This window comes from Montipora foliosa, chromosome 11, assembly GCF_036669935.1.
Source record: "Montipora foliosa isolate CH-2021 chromosome 11, ASM3666993v2, whole genome shotgun sequence".
Classification (NCBI taxonomy): domain Eukaryota; kingdom Metazoa; phylum Cnidaria; class Anthozoa; order Scleractinia; family Acroporidae; genus Montipora; species Montipora foliosa.
Genome location: NC_090879.1, coordinates 28230371 through 28249507, shown reverse-complemented (window position 1 = coordinate 28249507; position 19137 = coordinate 28230371). Strand labels below are relative to the sequence as shown.

The window sequence follows — 19137 nt, the reverse complement described above, 5'->3', positions numbered from 1 at the left end:
TGATTAGTTAAAATTCACGGGAAAGCCCTTTGATGTCACGCTATAGTGATAATGTGAATATTTAAACACTCTTTGCTCTAGATGACAAACTTTACTCACAAACTTTAATTTACTCATAAACTTTACTCACAAACTAACTTATTAGTATGAATTTATGAGATCATTTTCATGGTGAACCCCCATTCTTTATTTCCGAGAATGTCATGCTATGGTGATTCTTTCCTGTTCCATTTGATTACGCAAATATTCAAACGCACTTTTATTTTTGAAAATTTGAGACTAGCCAGAAGAATTGATTTTTGGTTAATCGAATGATAAAGCAAAACGATGTCATTTGGCGATGTAATCAATTTGTTATATAATAGTTAGATAACTTTAAGCAATTGTGTGAAATCACCTCATGAACATCATGGATCCGTAAACAGAAGCACACTCCATCGCTTGCTAACCGCAAACCGCTTTTAAACCGCTTGAAAACGCAAAGTGGTTAGCTGTGATACTTTTGGTCCATACACTAAAAATTCGAAGAACGAAAAACAGAGTTTCTTTGAAACATGTAACTTAGCAACAGGAAGTGTTGAAATTCTGTCGTCTAGAATTACCTGTGAGTTCCAATAAATTGTCAGGAGGAAATCGGCACTGGGGATGAAGTTTGTTTAATCAGGTTACAGCTGTAGTTTTTTTTTTCTGTGTATTTGCACAATCAATTTTCCTCTGTATTTTCGAAATGTTCCAAAATATTCTCTAAACTCTACTCTAATTATACCTTAAACACACGTGAAAGGGATGTTGGTCAGTAACAAAGCGACCAATGGGCATGCTTTTCAGTTAATTATGTTAATTATGGAGTTCGAGTTTTCATTTTCATTTTCCTTCGCTTCTTTAATTGCAAGTGTGATTTGTCCGCGAGAAAAGGTTTACTTGTCAGCCTCCCACAAAGTGATCTGATCTACGAATACACACTTTTCTGGTAAGATATCTTAGTACCGACTTAATTTTGCACGCAACTGGATTGGGGGATATATAAAGTAACAACGAACGTGTAGCATCGCATCTCAAATAACTAGATTTGTATTCAGTCAACACTTTCTGACGTCTACCTTGTTGTTGTATAAGATGTGAGCTTCACTCTTGTTTGAGCGATTCATTTCGTTTGTGTACGTGATGCAGTAACTGTTGTTTAACTGTAGTATGACATAATGGTTGCTTTCAGTTCACGGAAATCCATCGTTTCTCAGGCGTGAAATAAAAGGACCCTGTGGTAGTTTCCTTGCTTTTAGTCTTGGGCTACAAAATTTCTTGAACGTTTCCTGATCGTTTTTGGGAAGCTTCTGCAAGTACCGGAGCAGAAATTAAGTAAAACAAAAGAAACAAAAGACAGAAAACAACAGAAGTCCAAATAAAGACTAATCCCAAGTGACCAAAAACACAATGCTTTCCGGTACCTGCAGAAAGACCCCGTTTTGCCTCGTTAACTCGTGTTACGAATTGAATCGAGATCGTTGTCCAACCTCGTAAGGAGAGAACCCTGGGAACAAGGTTGGATCGTTGTCTTCTCCATACAATTAATTATTCCGCACTTTCTGAAGTTTGCGAAACGAAACGATGAAACTAAGTACTTTGATAGAGTAATTCGCGAAAAGAAAACGATTCGTCTGTTTTGTGAAATCGGAAAAGCTACAATTTCAATTGTTATATAGCTGAGTTTTTTCCCCCAACATCGCGCGCTCTCATTGGTTACTTCGAGGTCACATGACATCTAACAATAAAACTATTTCGCGTCAAAAGTCTCTGAGTGGCCAACAGTGCAAAATTTATGACGTCAGAGATTAACAGTGCTCTGGAATAATCAATTTCCGGAATTTCAAGATTTTAGGAGTTCCGGTTACACCGAAAAGTGAAATAAGGCGATCATTAGAACTCAAGCATTTACAACAGCAGCGACAAATCTTCCTCTTTACAAGTTAAGTGGAAGATTTTTGCGCCACATTCGTAAATTACAAGCTACAGTATTTTACACTCGGTAGTTTACGCATGAGCGTTTGATAGATCAATAAGCCAATCAACACAGTTCTGAAAATTGATTATTCCAGAGCTCCGTGTCTTGGCGCTGACCAAAAGACACGTGGGCTCTAGGGACGAGATTGGGAAGCGTGCATAGAAAGACTGGCTTGTGAGCATGCGCAGTATCTCGTGGAATCTCTGCGGGGGATGACTGGTAGAATAACATGTACAAAGCTACTGTAAGCTGAAAATCGGCCGTTTAGTATGTTTACAGTCGATTTCACATTACTTTATATTACCGCATCACGTCACTTAGTTCCGTTGGGAAATTGGATACTACGTCACAAAGTAGCAAATAACGTGGCGAATTAGACAACCAAATTTCGAACTTTGAAATGAACCTCCCAGTTCCACCAGATCGAACTTCGCAACTTCACCGATTGAGCCCTTTACCGTCCGAGATTCGTGACATTGTAAACAAGTGATTTGAGGATTCAACACCTAAGCGTAGACAACTAGCTTTGCAAGAAATGTAGGTATTAAAGTGCGGGCTATAGACGAAAGAGAGAAATGATCCTCCCAATTATATGGACAACTGAAGCAATTGTCCCTAATGGACACCCGAAATATTCAGGTGGCTCCAACGGGATTCGAACCTATGACCTCTGCGATACATACATACATACACGCTCTATTTAAACACGGTGAAACCTTCAGTAAAAATACAATAGCTATAGTACAATAACATTCAGTACCAACTTTGGTAATAAAAATACTGTTTTACAAGGTTGCCGTGTGGGAGCCTAACCCTCATTTTCACTGATAAATCGATTCATTTCTCTTTAAAAGATCTAACTGATTTGATCGTACGTAAATTGGTGGGTAAGCTGTTCCATTGTGAGGCCGCACTGTAGCTAAAACCTTTTTTTGAGATAGTTGGTATTTGGTTTGGGCACATTAAGCTTCATTTCTAAATTCCTGCATGGACATTATATTTAGTGGTGCGAATTGAAAACAGGTCCTGTAGATAATCCGGAACAAGACCACTTAATACTTTAAACATTAGGATGGCTTTAAGCTTTTTCCGATGCTTAGCGAGATTGTCCTGACGGAGTGAGGTAAGAAGATGGTTAGCACTCACGTCGTAACTACTCTTGGAGATGCCGGTGCAATGCTCTACCAACTGAACTATGAAGCCATACAGTTGGCTGGATTGTGCGGTCTAGATGTCTGACATGAAATTCTATGCGATACTTATTTGAACAGATTTCACTTTGATGAAATTATATATGAAATGGATCATATAACACGTTCTAAAACACTTCGTCGTATTCTAAAACCGTCCAATTCTGGTAAAAATGATATGTTTTGCGGTCATTTTTTCCAAATCTGTGCTGTTTTGGCACCACACCGTAAATATTTTTGATGAATCTCCACTTTTCTACCGAATGATTTATGCAGTTTGCAATATTTTGAAAGAAAAAAGAATATTTTTCCGGAGCATTTATCAACTTTGCAATATTTATCAAATTTTATCAAATTTTTGACTAAACAGTCACGCAAAATGACAGTAGAAATTTCCAACGTCTTCTCATAGAAGATCACAGAAAATGGCGACGGAAATTTCCAACGTCATTTTTCACAGAAGATAAAGCAAAATGACGGCGGAATTTTCCAACGTCATTTTTCATAGAAGATGAGGCAAAATGACAGCGGAAATTTCCAACGTCATTTTTTTAAAAAGATCAAGCAAAATGACGGCGGAATTTTCCAACGTCATTTTTGGCAAAAGTAAAACAAGACTACCTGAAGTGATGATCTTCAACTTTATTGTCTACGGACGAACTTAACTCCCACGGACTAAAACGAGATATTTCACACACTCAGATTCTAAGCTTGAAGACAATTCACTATATAGACATGTAAAAGAAACCATATGAACCTCGTTTATGGGCTGCTCGTGGAACGTTTCACCAAGATGACTAACATTTTTTCCCCGGAAAGACGTTAAATTATTACTTACTCTTGTTTTAATTGAAATGTAATTTTTATGTACAGTATTATGACAAACAGAAAGCTACGGTTAGTCCCTCCAGTCGTTGCAAACCAACAGAGAAATATGTCAATACTGAGGAAAAAAAGTTTTTTTTATTACAAAATTAATTCTGCTCTCTGTCGTTAGCCACAAACTTGGCTCTTAATTGTCTGAGAACTAAAGCACAAGTAAAACCGAGCGAACAAATATGAACATCGGTACTCCCTTTGAAATCTGCAAATAGTTCTATTAGCTGCAAACGGCACACGCTAATAATGCTACATTCGTGCTTTGCATCGACCAGTATCAAATCACCAAATTCAATCTGTAAAAGAACATGAAATGAAAGAAAATTTTATCATAGCTACTTTTGGCTGACAATTAGTTTTATTTTTCTTTTTAATGAAACATTCTCTCTCTTACCTGCAACCGTTCGCCTTTCTTGTCACTTTTTGAAGGGGAAATGTTCAGAACATATCCACGCTCTTTGCCATCCCGCTTGAGAGGACGGTCACGGAGTCATGAGTAACAATTTGTTATCTTCAATCGGTTCCACAAAATACCACTGGTTTCACAAGACCCCAAACGCCCGTTAGTCATTATTATATTAGCTGAAAGTCTTGAGTCGCCAAAAGAATCAAAGTGCTAGCTATTTAGGCTGGATGGATTTGCAGATGAATTCGTTGGTGGGAGTTCTCTTTCCTCAAACTATACTAACGAGCTAGCGTGCTATTCGCCCCTTTCGTGAGATTTCTGTTAAAATCTTATCTGAATGAATTTCCGTCAGTTAATTCAATTGTCAAGTAGAAACCAGAAAAGGACCGGAAATTAATGACCGAAAAATTTAAAACTGGCGCCTCCAGCCCTATTTAACAAACCTTCAGAAAAGGCAAAAGGCAAGTTGCATTAGTTTTTTGCTCGGTTGTTAACCTGTAAAAGGCTTCTTTCACATTAAGGCTGGTTTCGTGGATAACAAATTAATTCCCCGCACTTAAAAAGGCAGGTCACTTTATACAAGGTCAGCAAGCGCTCAACAAAATATTCAAAGAGGTCCCCCTTTTTTCTCGCAAAAGAGGAAAATCCCTCAAGAACTTTTAAAGGCCGTTTACACGACAGAAAGATTTGGGTCACAGCTATTAAAACTCTAGAAGGGAATAGAAAAACATTTGCGAACCGTTGGAGTCGTGCTCGGCTTTCATAATTAACCGCACTGTCGCATTCAAAAAACCGCATGACACATGACACACATATTGCCGCCCAGTTTCACATCACGACATTGAAACCTAAACGAAATAGGACAACAGGACGTTGAAGTAGTTTCAAATGCACAGTACGGAAAAAGACTGCGTTTATTGTCCTGTACCAGCCTTGCTACTAATGACTTTTTCGATCCTTATTTCGATGATGAAATTAGCGAGGAGAACTGAGCAGATTCGGCCATGTCTGCAAGTAGTCCAGCGACAAATGACCTCCGGTTGAAGCCAGACTGAGTCAACGTAAACGGTGAGTAATCTCGGTCCAAATACCAGTGAACGTTTTGAGACACTATTTGAAGACCACGAGAGAGACAACCCTTATAAATTAACCCTGGAACCAATTCAGGGCGTTAATTCTTTGCCGAGTGAACGTAATGATATCGGTTGAATGTGTTCCCCTTGGAGATTGAAATCAGAGACGGAAGATGGCATCTCTAGTAAGTTTCCATGATTGACTTACAGCTATTGCGCTTCAAGTGGACAAACGGAAAGATTGATTTGAAGAGGCTAGCTTAAAGAAAGATATCCAAAAATTTTATGGTTCAAAATGTTTCAATCAAAGTCATGAGCAATGTTGGCCGATGACAAAAAGGGAGCAAGTTATTCGAACCCCCTGAGAAGTAGCTACAATAGCACATGGCTTTTAGACGATATGATGGTGTGATGAAAAAGACACAGCACGAGATAAGGTCAGTCGATGTCGATTTAGCAGAGGCCATGATTCCACCGATTGTTCAAAGATCGTCAGGCGCAGACTGCTATTGAAAAAAACTCGTTGCGGATCAGGTGGATGATATACCTGACTCGGAGGTGAATTCAGAGATAAAGGCGCATATATTCCCTTCATCTTTTAATTTAGCCTAACATTGAACGAAGACTGAATTTCAGTCGTTAATAACCACACAAGCCTACATTATAAACAGCTTTTGATACTTTGAAAAAGTCAACTGTAAACAAGACAAAATCGTCTTCAAGAGGCGACTATTTTGTTGGAAGCTTAAGATTAAATATAAAATAAAAGATATTTTCAAGAAATAGAGTTAGAATATGGAATAGCTGATCTCGTGAAGTGCGCAATTAGGCATTCAACATTTGCGGAAAAAAAGGACTTTGTAAGTTTCCGAGGCAATTTCGGGTATGCACATGCGCGAAATTTTGAGGCTGGAAATTTCCATCGTCATTTGTGATTAAGAGCAAATTTGATCTTAAAGATTTCTACTGGTCGTTTGTGTTTGACGTTGGAAATTTCCATGGTCGTGCCTCTCGCAAATTTGACTTTGGAAATTTCCGTGGTCATTTTGTATAACCCTATAGTTTAGACGTTGGAAATTTCCGTGGTCATTTTGTATCAACCCTATAGCTTTAATTTGACGTTGGAAATTCCCGTCGTCATTTTGCATTGCATTGGACTGATTTTAAACTCATTGCCTTTCTTAGACAAAAAAATCAATCCACCTTCTTCAATTTGGAAATATTTTGAACCGTTCTTCTCATTCTTGACATAAATTTATGTTTCTGGCAATAAATAAGAGAAACCTCTGAATTTCTTGCCAAGTCCTTTTAGCAAAAAAAATATATTTTTAAGCAAAATTTTCCACCTTTCAGTGCACCTCAACAGGAACGGCAATTCCGGCATACTTTCTTGGTATTTTTGCCACACTTAACTGAGTGGAAGGTTGGCAAAAAAACCATACATTGAGCTATTTGTTTTTCAAATCCAAGCATGGCAATCCGGGCTTAGCAATTTTAAACCTTAAATAAGCTACTTTGTGCCAAAATTCCCAGTTTTCTTGGCACATTTTAATCGGAACTATCAATATTTTGCCAAAAATTAACGTTTTAGAATATCCCAGTTGGTTTTAGAACGTGTTATATATGAACTGCGGATATGAAATCAAGTGAAGCTACGATCTTCGCAGTTATGAACGCAATTTTTACAATTGCGTAGAGAAGCCTGAAAAATTCAGGACTTCAACGGGGTTTGAACCCGTAAATCGTCAACGCTAATTTTGTACCCTTGTTGATGAATTTAATGCCGTTTAAGAGCGATTTCACCTTGATGGAGATAAATTTATCTTTCCAAAAAGCTTTCTTCTATATTTCGTGATGCTAAAGATCTTCCTTGTTTGTTTTTCAAGCTGCGGAATATTCGTAAAACACTCGAAACACTCCGCACGGCAACATTTCGTAACAAGTTCTTTAAGTTGAAATTACAGAAATTTGCCATCCCGACTGAAGTCTCTTCCAACATGTCGAAACTACTAATTTCCTCTCGTATACCGATGATTAATAACTGGAGTCCTCATATTAATTGCACATGCATGACCTGTCGCGATCTGACGTGGGCAACGCGAGAGCGAGGGACTAATCCCCCGAGGGTATGCAATACACGCGTGCTTGCTCGCATTTTCTTGGGTTCTCTGTCCAGTCGGCAAACTCATAGGCAATAGCTTTTAACCTCTGAAACACTTTGAGTGGTTCACTGATTTCTCCCTAACTTATTTTGATGACTGAAAAAGGATTGGCTGGATTGTCGAATTATTGGGTCTTTGCCTGCATTGAAACTTTGTTAAGTTTCATTCAAATTTCTCCAAACCAAAGTAGCCGGGTCAAAATATTAATTAAGGAATGACCTGTTGGTTACTAAAATGAGATCATTTTGGGTATGTCTACACTATACCGGATATTTCTTTCACTGAAAGGAAAATCATATCGGATAGGGCTTTTAATTGTTTACGCATAGCAACGTTTTCGGCGCAGTTTCTGCGAAAGAATGACTCTGCACCGCTTCAACTTAAAATCAATTTTTATGTATAGGATAGGCTTCTGTGCAACTTTTAAATTTTTTTTGTAAGCCAGGAAAAAGTCGTCGTCACAGAGCGAGTAATGGAACTCTTTCCCTCTGTATCTTTAAAAACCCGTTTCAGTCATCAAAGCTTTGAAAATTATTTCCTTGTTCTCTTCTTGAGAACATGTTTAAGGCAATCTTTTCAGAATGAGCAAACCATGCTTTCTTTTCCCGACGGAGGTGAATGAAATGAAATCCGCTTATTATATTTATTCATTTATTTTTGTTTTAGGTCCTTTTCGCTATTGTGGCATTGCTTTATTATCATTAATTCGTGATGTCCTTGCACCCTTATCGTGATGAGGAGTTAAGTCATTTCAAGTGTTTGTCTCTGGTTTTAAATGAATTCCCAAAGGCTTTACGTCAGACTTTTAAGGCGATGTGGGACACCACCATTGGGCATCGCCCTGGCTACCAGCTTTGGGATGACTCCACTGCTGTGAGAAATCTCTTTGTCTCTACAGAGGGAGGGACAACTAAAGTTCCTACACACCAGTCGTACAATGAATGGGATTGTACCGCCTTCTTCCAGGCTACCATCTTTGCAAAGTCCTTCAGTATTCATTCCATAACACTCAATGATTTGTATGTGAAGCCCCGAGCTGTCCCTTATGGAAGTTTCCATGGATCTGTGTTGAGCCCAGTAGGAGATAATGCCGAGACCTTTGCACTGGCTATTGATCAGCTTCGGCGTTTGAGGAATGCAGTTTGTCATTCTTCTCGCTTGGAGATGGACAAAGCAACATTTGACCAGAACATTCAGTACGCCAAAGAAGCGTTCAAAGCTCTAGAAATTCCAACTGCATCGATTGATGTTATTGGAAGTTTGACTGCATCTGACTTTCCGACAACAGAAGTCCGTAAGTTGGAACAACAGGTAAGGGAAGAGAAGCAAGCATACATAAAATGTTTAGAGAGCAGAAATGCAGATATGAAAAAGATTGAGGAGTCCTTAAAGGAGAGCCTCACTACCAACAAAGAGGTCGCGGAGGGCTTGAGGATGCAACAGGAACATATGAGTGCGTTAGGGAAGGAGATCCATGAGCTAAAAAAGAAGGAAGAGGAACGATATAAAGAAGCAGAAAAAACAGGTAAAACACTAGGACAACTGTTTTCAAGACTGTTTTTAAAAACAGCAGCAGATAGCAATAGGCATGACAAACAACACACTGTTTGTCTGTTAAAATATGACAAAAAGACAGACAGATCTTCCATGTATCTTGCGTGGTTAAAAGAAAAACAAACAACACAAGTCACATAAAAATAAACGAAACTGTTACAGTACCGCTTGAAACTATTTGTGCATTTGCGGCGGTTCTTCCGAGGTCAAAATGCGGCTTCGATCTCCAGCTTGACCGAGATAAAACATCGTTTACGGAAAACGAAAGCCGAGGTTTTACCTAGGTTTTTTCCGGTTGATTTACTCTGCAGTTGAGAGATAGCGCGGCGAGGCTTTTGTTGGCATTGTTTTCCACTACAAAAGGCAGGCTTAAGTTTTTGAAATTGTCCCAACTGTGACATTATAAAAGTGCGCGTTTGAAAATTGATAGGGTCGAAAAGTGAAGCCAACATACAGTTTCTCAAGTCGGGAGTTTTAAATCATTTCCTTCGTTTCAAGAAAACTTTCTTCTTATAAGCGCTGTAATTAAGTAGTTTCTTTGTTTCGAGCGGTACAGTAGTTATTAAATTTGCTCTTACAGCTAACCTAATCAAAGCCAAAGGTTAATTTCTGAGATGACGTCACAAACAAATTTTCTTTGTTTATTACATATGTAGTCTACTAATTATGTTTATTATAACTAGATAATTTATGTTGTGACGAGGAATTTCTGAAGTGACGTCATCTTAGGAACGTGGCCAATATTGCACAAGATCTGTCTTCATTTAAATGTCGGCAACTGAAGTTTTCTACTTCTACAATGCACTGAAAAACGGGAAATATGCCTGCTGTATAACATTTTCGGTTATGTGCACAAAGTTGGAGCTGATATTTGTTTTTACTTCTTGGTATCTTCTCTCTCAACCAGAAAAAGGATATTAAAAAAAAGTAAGCAACGTCTACTTTGTGTTTTACTTTTGCATTACAAAGACATCAAGTCAACAGTCCCAGGATCTGTTCTTCCTTCAATGATTCCAAACTTCACTGGCCGACAGAGTGAATGCCAAGAGATCGTGGATCTAGTGAGTTCCGAACGTACCCGAATCGTGACGATCTGGGGCTCACCCGGATTCGGAAAGACATCGGTTGCTATATCGGTGGGGCACCAACTCCAGTCTCGACGCTTTCCTGTTTGTTTCCTTTCATTACGAGGACTTCAGACAAAGGCACATCTGACATCAAAGCTTTTCAGCCTCGTAAGGCAAGCCATCCCGAGTCAGAGATCAGAATCTCAGCTTCTGTCCTTTGAAGATGAGCTAATTGAGACCCTCGGCAGCATTTCAGATTCCTGCGTATTTATTCTTGATAATGTAGATGATCTGCTAGAGAGTGGCTTTCCAAATGTAAAAGAAGACGTTCTGCAACTATTTGAAGAAATTCTCACGCGAAATAAGAAGATAACTCTGGTCCTGACGACACGAGAATCATTTCAATTTATCAACTTGAATTTCCAAGGGCACAAATCAATAAGAATAAGGTCACTGGATGACACCTCATCTCGTACGTTAGTTCATGAATTGGTGCCAAATGCGACTCCCGATGACTGCGCACAAATTGCCCAAATATGCGGTTGTGTGCCTCTTGCAATGAGGTTAATGTGCTCTCTAGTTTCTGAAGATGATGTTCAACCAAGCCAGTGTTTGATTGAGTTCACTGAGTCCACAACAGAAAGTATCGTCGACATCTTAGACAATCCAGATTATCCAGCTAATCAAAGATTGCAGTTCTTATATGAAAAGTCCTTCCACAGACTTTCTCCCGAACAAAAAGAAGCATTTGTGTGTTTGTCTGTTCTTCCGGGATGTTTCACCACGACTCTCGCAGCAGCTGTATTGAATGTTAGAAAGTGCAAGGCCATCACAATGTTGAAGTTACTCCAAAGAAAATCCTTTCTCGATTCAAACTCCCAGCCTGGGACATTCATAATGCATAAGCTTCTTCAGTCATTTGCTAAAGAAACAGGAGATCAGCGAATGGAAGAAATAGTAGCAAATGCAAAGTGCCGTTTCCATGAGCATTACATTTCTCGTTTCGACAAATTGAATGATGAGTTTCTAAATGGTCATTCCATGGACGCATTCATTGCATTCTATGAGGAAAAACAGATTTTTGTGGAAAGTCTTGTAGACGGTTGCACAGATCCCAGGATAGTCGAGAATGTTTTTAAAGTTTTGATTAAAGCAGAAATGTTTCTGGACACGTTATTTTGGTGTTCTATGGAATCTGACAATTTTGACACTATCTACGATTCGGCCTTAAAGGCAGCCAATGCTCTAGGAAATACACATTACCAGAGTCGTTTACTAGCTTTTAAAGCATTTAGTGAAATTACCTGGGGAGCAGAAGGAAGTTCAATGCAACTTCTCAAGAAGGCATATGAAATCCAGTCAAAATCTTGTTTAGTTTCTGATAATGAAAGGAGTAAATATTTGTGTTACTTTGGTATCTGTCAGCTTGTTAACAGCGAGGTTGAGAGCGGGATACAGTGCCTGCAAGACGCTCTTTCTTTAATGCGTGAAAGTGGAGAGCAGAAAATTCTAAGGCTCGTTGTTAACCAAGTCATGGCGGTCTACTATAAGTTCTTAAACGACCCATCTACCTCGACTTACTACTATGAGAAAGCACACAACGAATGCAACTCCGCTGCAGACGAGCAACTGATTGTTATTCCACCTTTGGGACGCAAAGAAAAAAAACCAAAAAATGGCAAAGAACTTCAAACAAATACTTTTGACTCGGGAAATTATTGGCCATTGCAATTCCTAGTTATATGTCACATCAGGAAAGCAGCAAAGAACTTCTTTGACACTGACACCCAGCAATTTGTAATTAACCCTGCCCTTCGAATGTTAAATGATCTCCAGATAAATTCCAAAACCCCTTTTTATTTGTTTCATTTTTGCTGTAATGTTATGGTACTTCTGGAGTCAACATTCACAGAAGAGGGAATTGCTGGATCAGGTTTCGAAGAATCAGTCGCACGTCACCACGCAACACTCGAGCAATTCAAATATAGCTCTTCAGGCCCAGAGGAGAACGTTGATTCAACCCTGACCCGTCGTTCTCAAGAATGCAATCACCCTCTTGCAAAGATCTACCAAAAACTCGGTGAATTGCACCACTACAAGAAGAACTACTCGAAGGCTCTTTATTTCAAGACGCGCGCTCTTGATATCCTATTGAGAAGAAGTAAACAAAAAGCAAATACATTCTTAGCCCATAGTTACCATTCACTCGGGGTGACACAGCATTCGTTAGGTGATTTTACCTCTGCTCTTCAGTCTGATCAACGGGCATTAGATGTGCGAATAAAATTGTTCGGAGAAGATCATTCAAGCACAGCTGAGAGTTACCATTCACTCGGGGTGACACAGCATTCGTTAGGTGATTTTACATCTGCTCTGCAGTCTGCTCAACGGGCATTAGATGTGCGAATAAAATTGTTCGGAGAAGACCATTCAAGCACAGCTAAGAGTTACCATTCACTCGGGGTGACACAGCATTCGTTAGGTGATTTTACGTCTGCTCTGCAGTCAAAGCAACGGGCATTAGATGTGGGAATAAAATTGTTCGGAGAAGATCATTCAAGCACAGCTGAGAGTTACCATTCACTCGGGGTGACACAGCATTCGTTAGGTGATTGTACGTCTGCTCTGCAGTCAAAGCAACGGGCATTAGATGTGGGAATAAAATTGTTCGGAGAAGATCATGCAAGCACAGCTGAGAGTTACCATTCACTCGGGGTGACACAGCATTCGTTAGGTGATTTTACCTCTGCTCTGCAGTCTGCCCAACGGGCATTAGATGTGCGGATAAAGCTGTTCGGAGAAGATCATGCAAGCACAGCTGAGAGTTACCATTCACTTGGGGCGATACAGCATTCGTTAGGTGATTTTACCTCTGCTCTGCAGTCTGCTCAACGGGCATTAGATGTGCGAACAAAATTGTTCGGAGAAGATCATTCAAGCACAGCTGAGAGTTACCATTCACTCGGGGTGACACAGCATTCGTTAGGCGATTTTACCTCTGCTATGCAGTCTGCTCAACGAGCATTAGATGTGCGAATAAAATTGTTCGGAGAAGATCATTTAAGCACAGCTGAGAGTTACCGTTTACTTGGGGTGACACAGCATTCGTTAGGTGATTTTACCTCTGCTGTGGAGTCTGCTCAACGGGCATTAGATGTGCGAATAAAATTGTTCGGAGAAGATCATGCAAGCACAGCTGAGAGTTACCATTCACTCGGGATAACACAGCATTCGTTAGGTGATTTTACCTCTGCTCTGCACTCAGAGCAGCGCGCATTAGATGTGCGAATAAAATTGTTCGGAGAAGATCATGCTATCACAGCTGAGAGTTACCATTCACTCGGGGTGACACAACATTCGTTACGTGATTTTACCTCTGCTCTGCAGTCTGCCCAACGGGCATTAGATGTGCGGATAAAGCTGCTCGGAAAAGATCATGCAAGCACAGCTGATAGTTTGTTTTTATTCTGGTTAACAGTAACCTATGTTTGTCATGAATGGCTGGAATTTCTTTGCTGTTGAAAGACGTAACTTGTGAGAGTAAGAGGCCAAAAGAAAGGAGATAAATCACATAACCAAGGGAAGAAAGTACCTATTTGGCTTTTTTTTTTTTGCTTTGGAGAAGATTCCTCATCGGATTTAGGAATGCATTGATGATGAGTGGAGATCTCGCGGGTTGTACTGGATAAATTCACCTCCGGTTGACCTCCAGTGACTGCAGCAAGCTTTGATATTCAGAGAAAAGGATTAGGAACACCAATAGTGAAACGGTCAGATCATGTAACGCCTTTGTTCAAGACTTTACATTGGCTCTCAGTTGAGAGGAGAATTCAATTCAAGATCCTCATAACTTATAAGACCCTGCATGGACAGTCAGCAAACTATTTAATGCCTTTAATTGACGAGTACCATCCGTCTTGAATTTTAAGATCATCGTCACACAGGGGCACCCAACGTCCATTTTCGAAAAGTACCTGTTCGGAAGACGATTTGAGATCTAGAATTTTCGGAACATTTGTTGTAAAATTTCTTGCTTGCCTGCCTGTCCTAGGCTTTTCGAACTTCTAAAAAATGGTATAATTGACCATCTTTAACGGATTTTTTACCCTAAAAGGTCACCTAGAATTTTCGGGAGCCTTTTTTCTGGCTGAAATGTTCGAAAAGGTGAGTTTTGATCCCTACAATTTTCGGATCACTAGGGGATAAAAATATGCCTATATCTACGGTTGAAAACCTAAAAGACGTTTAACGATGATATGTCTAAATGGTTTTGAACTACATTCTCGTCGGGTGCCTCTGGTCACACTTACTACTTTATCCTAAAAAGATTAGAACTGACTTTTATGGTAGCGGAGCTTTTCGTTCCCAGCACCAAAATTATGGAACTCTTTGCCTAAGGACATTAAAAAAGCGAAGAAAGTTAATTGTTTTAAAACTAAACTTAAAACGTATCTTTTTAGAGAGTCCATTTTATCATTGATTAGATAGGGTATTTATTTAGCGATAAAATGGTTGTAAGGCGCATTGATCTGTGGGAATGCGCCATACAAGAACGTTTGTATTATTATTTATTATTATTAATAGTCGATTATGCATTCTAATTCATTTTGCATATATTACAATGTGGTAAGTTAGACGATCCGATGGCCTGGCCAGATAAAATTCCTCAAACTCGTGCCGCATTCTAAAGCGTTGTTTCGTGGCATGACTTTCGACTTATATCTCGGTCGAAAAACTGGTACTAAGGCATATGATCAGACATGCGGCGAACATGTTTTTCATGCTTCGGGTATATGAAAAGGTAGGGATTTCACGAGTCGAAGTATATGAAAGGGTTTAGGTATTTAAAAGGGCCTTTCATTATATTCCAATGGAAGGTATACGAAAGGGGTACCATTTGTCAATGGGATGTCTACGAAAGGGGTATCTTTTCTACCAAAAATGGTTTATAAAAGTGTAATTAAGGGGTCGTACTTCGGGGCGGAGCCTACGTCGCCGTAGCTCCGCTATTTTGTGCTCTCATCGATGGATTTTGGTGAATTTAAGGACGGTGCCTACTAATTCAAATGTATTTTTGAGCGGCTTACTGACTATGCGGGAAAATCGGATCTTAACAAGTGTTACTGAAATCCAAAAAGAAAAGTGGGAGTAACCACGCATTTTTCGAAGATAATTAATCAACAATATTTGTAAAAAGCTTTAAAATATAAAGCAATGTATGGAGTTCTTTTCCAAATTCAAGCTTAATTATCTCTGAAAAAATGCGTAGTTACCCCCAATTTTCTTTTTGGATACCAAGAGCACTTGCTAAGTTCCGCTTTCTCCGCATAGTTTTGAACCGTGCAACAATATCCCTGTATTAATAAACACCGCCGATAGGAAGTCCGAGTATCTCGAGATGCGCAGAACGTATGCGCAATAACAATAGTAGGCACCGTCCTTAAACGCTTCGACTGTAACATTTATCGAAATCTGAGGGAATTGTCCGTATAATTTATATGTTAACGAACAGGACTTTGAATCACCGTGGCTTTGGGATGTTAACTGTATTTTGATTGCATTTGTTGATTAGTTCCAGGCCGACAGATACATGCAGCTTAGTCTTTATCCGGTCAAATATTGTTTGGAATTGGTGGAAAAGTAATCTGAAGGCAAGATCCATAAAAGTGAGCCTGAACCAAGGAACGGCAAATTATGAAAATACTTTATTCATCAGGGAAAATACTCAAATCAGTTGCACGGAGTTTGTTTACGATAAACGAGCATGCAATTGCAAATGTTTGCTGATATTTGTGCTTTCGTTTACAAATTAGCTTTTACGCTTAAACATCTGAAACATTACCGGTTAACACGAAATTTGAAGGCTATAAATGTAAATATTTTAGATCTATTAAACTTCCGAGTCTACGGAACTGGCGCTTTCACGCAACGTGTCAACAAATCGTAGTTTGTACAGGGGACATGCTAACCTCGCATGGACTTTGACAATATGATATATCGATGAAAAACGTGGATTCTAGCAATAGACAGAGGCTGAAAGTCAGCTAGGGAAATTATATATTAAAGTGACGGCGTCGAACGCACTCTCATAATCTTTGATTACTACGTACTATTTGTAAACGGTAGGCCGTCTCCCACATGAAGCGGTTTTTAAAAAAATTCTGCACTCTGTGGAAATTCAATGCATACCAGTTAGGAGATCCTGCGACTTGTATTTTCTGCTATTCTAGCTTCTAAAAGTTTGCCTTCGAAATCGTTCATTTGTAAATTTTCTTATAGCTAGTGTCCGCTATGCGAAATCTTAAAAAATCTGCACTATGCACTCTTTTGAAAATCAGCCGAATCTCTCATTCTAGGCCGCTGTCCAAGCGTTTTTTTTTTTTTTTTGCATGATAAAATTCTTTAGTGAAATGAAAGTTGGAAAAATAATCACAGTCTTTTGCAACTGTAGTTGGAACGCAACCAGGCGTAGGAGACCCCAACACACAATCCCAGGCCCCAACAAACAGCAGCAGTCCCTTGGTCATATTTAACACTTTTTACCCTCCTTAAGTCACGAGCATTGCGTTCGAAAAAATTAAATTCTTAATCCTAGCGTTGGGTTTTACTCCTTTGTTAACTCGTCAAATATGAACGAGCAAAAGGATTCAAGAAGCGCCGGTGGCCTTAACCTTTTCTCCGGAGTTAATGGTGTTCACGTTTGACGATGTCCAGTCTGACAAGGTACTCAGTGTTAAAAACACGGATCTCGTGGAAACGGTAGCTCTAAAAAGCTTTCATATTTTGGGAACGAAGGGGGTTGCATTATTCAGATTATTGATGACAGCAAGGCCTTATAGAGTTCATTTTGGAGGGTTCTTTGCATTAAAACAATGGATATCTAGTTCATTGAAACATGATACAGTCCCAAGAGTAAATAACTTGTATTGTTTTATGCAAAGTGACCCCCAAAACTTGTTGCATTATGGGATGGGTTCTCAAAGTTCTTTCATGTGATGGTGTCAGTTTATCGATTGGTTCAAATTGAAACTTGCCCCAGTTGCCCGCGTAATTCTGGGATGGCCCATGCGGTTCATTTCCAGGGGCACCCAACGACCAATTTGTTGTAAAATGTATTAATATACCCCAGTTAATGAAAATAAATGTTATTAAGGCATTTTCAGGTGTTTTTCAGTGTTGCTGGGAAAACATCATCTGTTCCTTTTTCCCAGCAAGACACACAAGACATTTCCCAGCCAGCTAGATAAAATTGGTTGGTTTCCCAGCCAGCTGATCAAATTTATTTCCCAGCCAGGAATTCCGCGCGCTTTCAAATCCCTCGATTCAAAACGACCGAACAAAAGCGACAAAACCGGGACAAAACAGGTTTTTTCCGCAAGTGCAATCACTCTGACCAGCCGTCGTATGTTTGTGACTATTCTCTGGGAGAGGAAAGGGATTCTTTCTTCTTCTTCTTTTTTTTTTTTTTTTTTTTTTTTTAAGTCGTCCTCGGTCTTCAGAGTTTCTACAGCCAGCTCGGGTTGAAATGCTAGAAAAAGTCAGTAATTCCCAGGCAAAACCTCTATCAATAACAAAATTTCCCAGCCAGCTCATCGAAACACCTGTATTTTTGCCAGCCAGCAAGATTCCTCTGGGGAACAGATAATGTGAGGAACAGATTCGTTGGGTGCCCCTGCATTTCGTATGTCATTTCATCGCTATTCTCCTGTATCTCTCGGGTCCGCGCGGGTAAATAGCTTGCATAGAAAGGGAAGCAGACTTAACATAACTTTCATCTCCCTTCTTGACCTTAGCTTCCTTCCACTCAATGGGAATTTTCCTCCCTAAGAGGATACCGTAAATAACCTAATAAAAGCCCGGGGAGTTTATTAAATGACTATGTTTGTGTTGTAAGGGGGGCGTTGAATAGGTATGAGGCGTTTACTAGAGAGGGCCGTTTATATCACGTTAACTGTAACAACTAGAAAATCCAAATAAAAGTTCATAGTTCCATATAAAAAAAAAATAGAATTCGTATTCCGCCATGCCTAATATAGTGAATAGCTTGGCTTTTTAATCTTTTAAGGAACCGAATTATTGGTACGAACGTTGACATTATGAGGGACAATTATTTAGGCAGAAGTCGTAGTCGATTACATGCAAACAATTAATAAAGTGGAACCCCGTTAATAAGATCACTTTGGGCCATGGAAAGTTGGTCGTATAAACACGGGATGGTCGTGTAATGAGGCAGGGTCACATTATGATACAACACGCTTTAAACATGTACTACACTTGATTACATTTAATTTCGTCATAAATCAACCTTTTCACAGTTATTTTTTCAACCTTACAAACGCAGTTAATTGCAACTGAACAAAACCAAGTGCATGTAATGCGAAAAAACAATGACGTCGTTCAGTTCCTATCTGATTGGATGAATTTCAGCTTTGGCTGGATTATTGTTCCACGGCACGCAATGCCTGTAGGGTGAACGTGGGCCTTTACGCCAATCACTTTGTACACAAGCGAGATGCGAGATGTCAGCAGTTTTTATATTGCCCTCTGTCTCTCGAAAATTCCAAACATTTTGCAAGTTAGATGACGCTTCCGTATATGAAGTTATTTTGGGCATGACATTTGCCGGAGGTGAACATTGATTTCATCCTCACTAACTGCTCTTTCACCAGTATCATTAGCCTGCGAACAGGCTCCCAGCGAGGGCGGAAAAAATTCGGCGAGTGAAACGTGAATCCGCGAGCGAAGCGAGTGGGAGTCGGAGCGTGAATCCGCGAGCGAAGCGAGTGGGACTCATCACCAGACCGCTC

The 19137-nt window shown here is 39.6% G+C and overlaps 1 protein-coding gene and 1 long non-coding RNA gene across 4 annotated transcripts in view; one reads left to right on the top strand and one right to left on the bottom strand.

The window, feature by feature from the left end:
• LOC137976372 (uncharacterized) overlaps positions 1 to 743 on the bottom strand; it is a 20930-nt gene extending 20187 nt beyond the window's left edge. Inside the window, exons 1-2 of one of the 2 annotated variants that reach the window (XR_011117754.1) lie at positions 603 to 735; positions 398 to 514 (exon numbers count right to left, since the gene is read on the bottom strand). This is a non-coding gene — a long non-coding RNA (uncharacterized lncRNA). Of the gene's footprint in view, positions 1 to 397; positions 515 to 602 lie in introns of both variants that reach the window. The other variant, XR_011117753.1, reaches the window with a different exon arrangement.
• Positions 744 to 847: 104 nt separating this feature from the next.
• LOC137976368 (uncharacterized) lies at positions 848 to 18867 on the top strand. Of its 2 annotated transcripts, none has more exons than XM_068823709.1 (3): positions 848 to 970; positions 8376 to 9234; positions 10233 to 18867. In XM_068823709.1, the coding sequence occupies exons 2-3, from the start codon at positions 8421 to 8423 to the stop codon at positions 13850 to 13852; spliced, it is 4434 nt and encodes a 1477-aa protein (XP_068679810.1). In that variant the 5' UTR covers positions 848 to 970; positions 8376 to 8420; the 3' UTR covers positions 13853 to 18867. The 2 variants fall into 2 exon arrangements, with proteins under 2 accessions (XP_068679810.1, XP_068679811.1); XM_068823710.1 differs by lacking the exon at positions 848 to 970 and adding an exon at positions 5293 to 5542.
• Positions 18868 to 19137: the final 270 nt, after the last annotated feature.

What these genes read in the sequence shown, in the direction of transcription:
- LOC137976368 (XM_068823709.1), top strand. Translation starts at nt 8,421, where the DNA reads ATGTCCTTGCACCCTTATCGTGATGAGGAGTTAAGTCATTTCAAGTGT. An exon ending in TAAAGAAGCAGAAAAAACAG is followed by an intron (nt 9,235 to 10,232) that starts GTAAAACACTAG and finishes TGCATTACAAAG; the next exon opens with ACATCAAGTCAACAGTCCCA.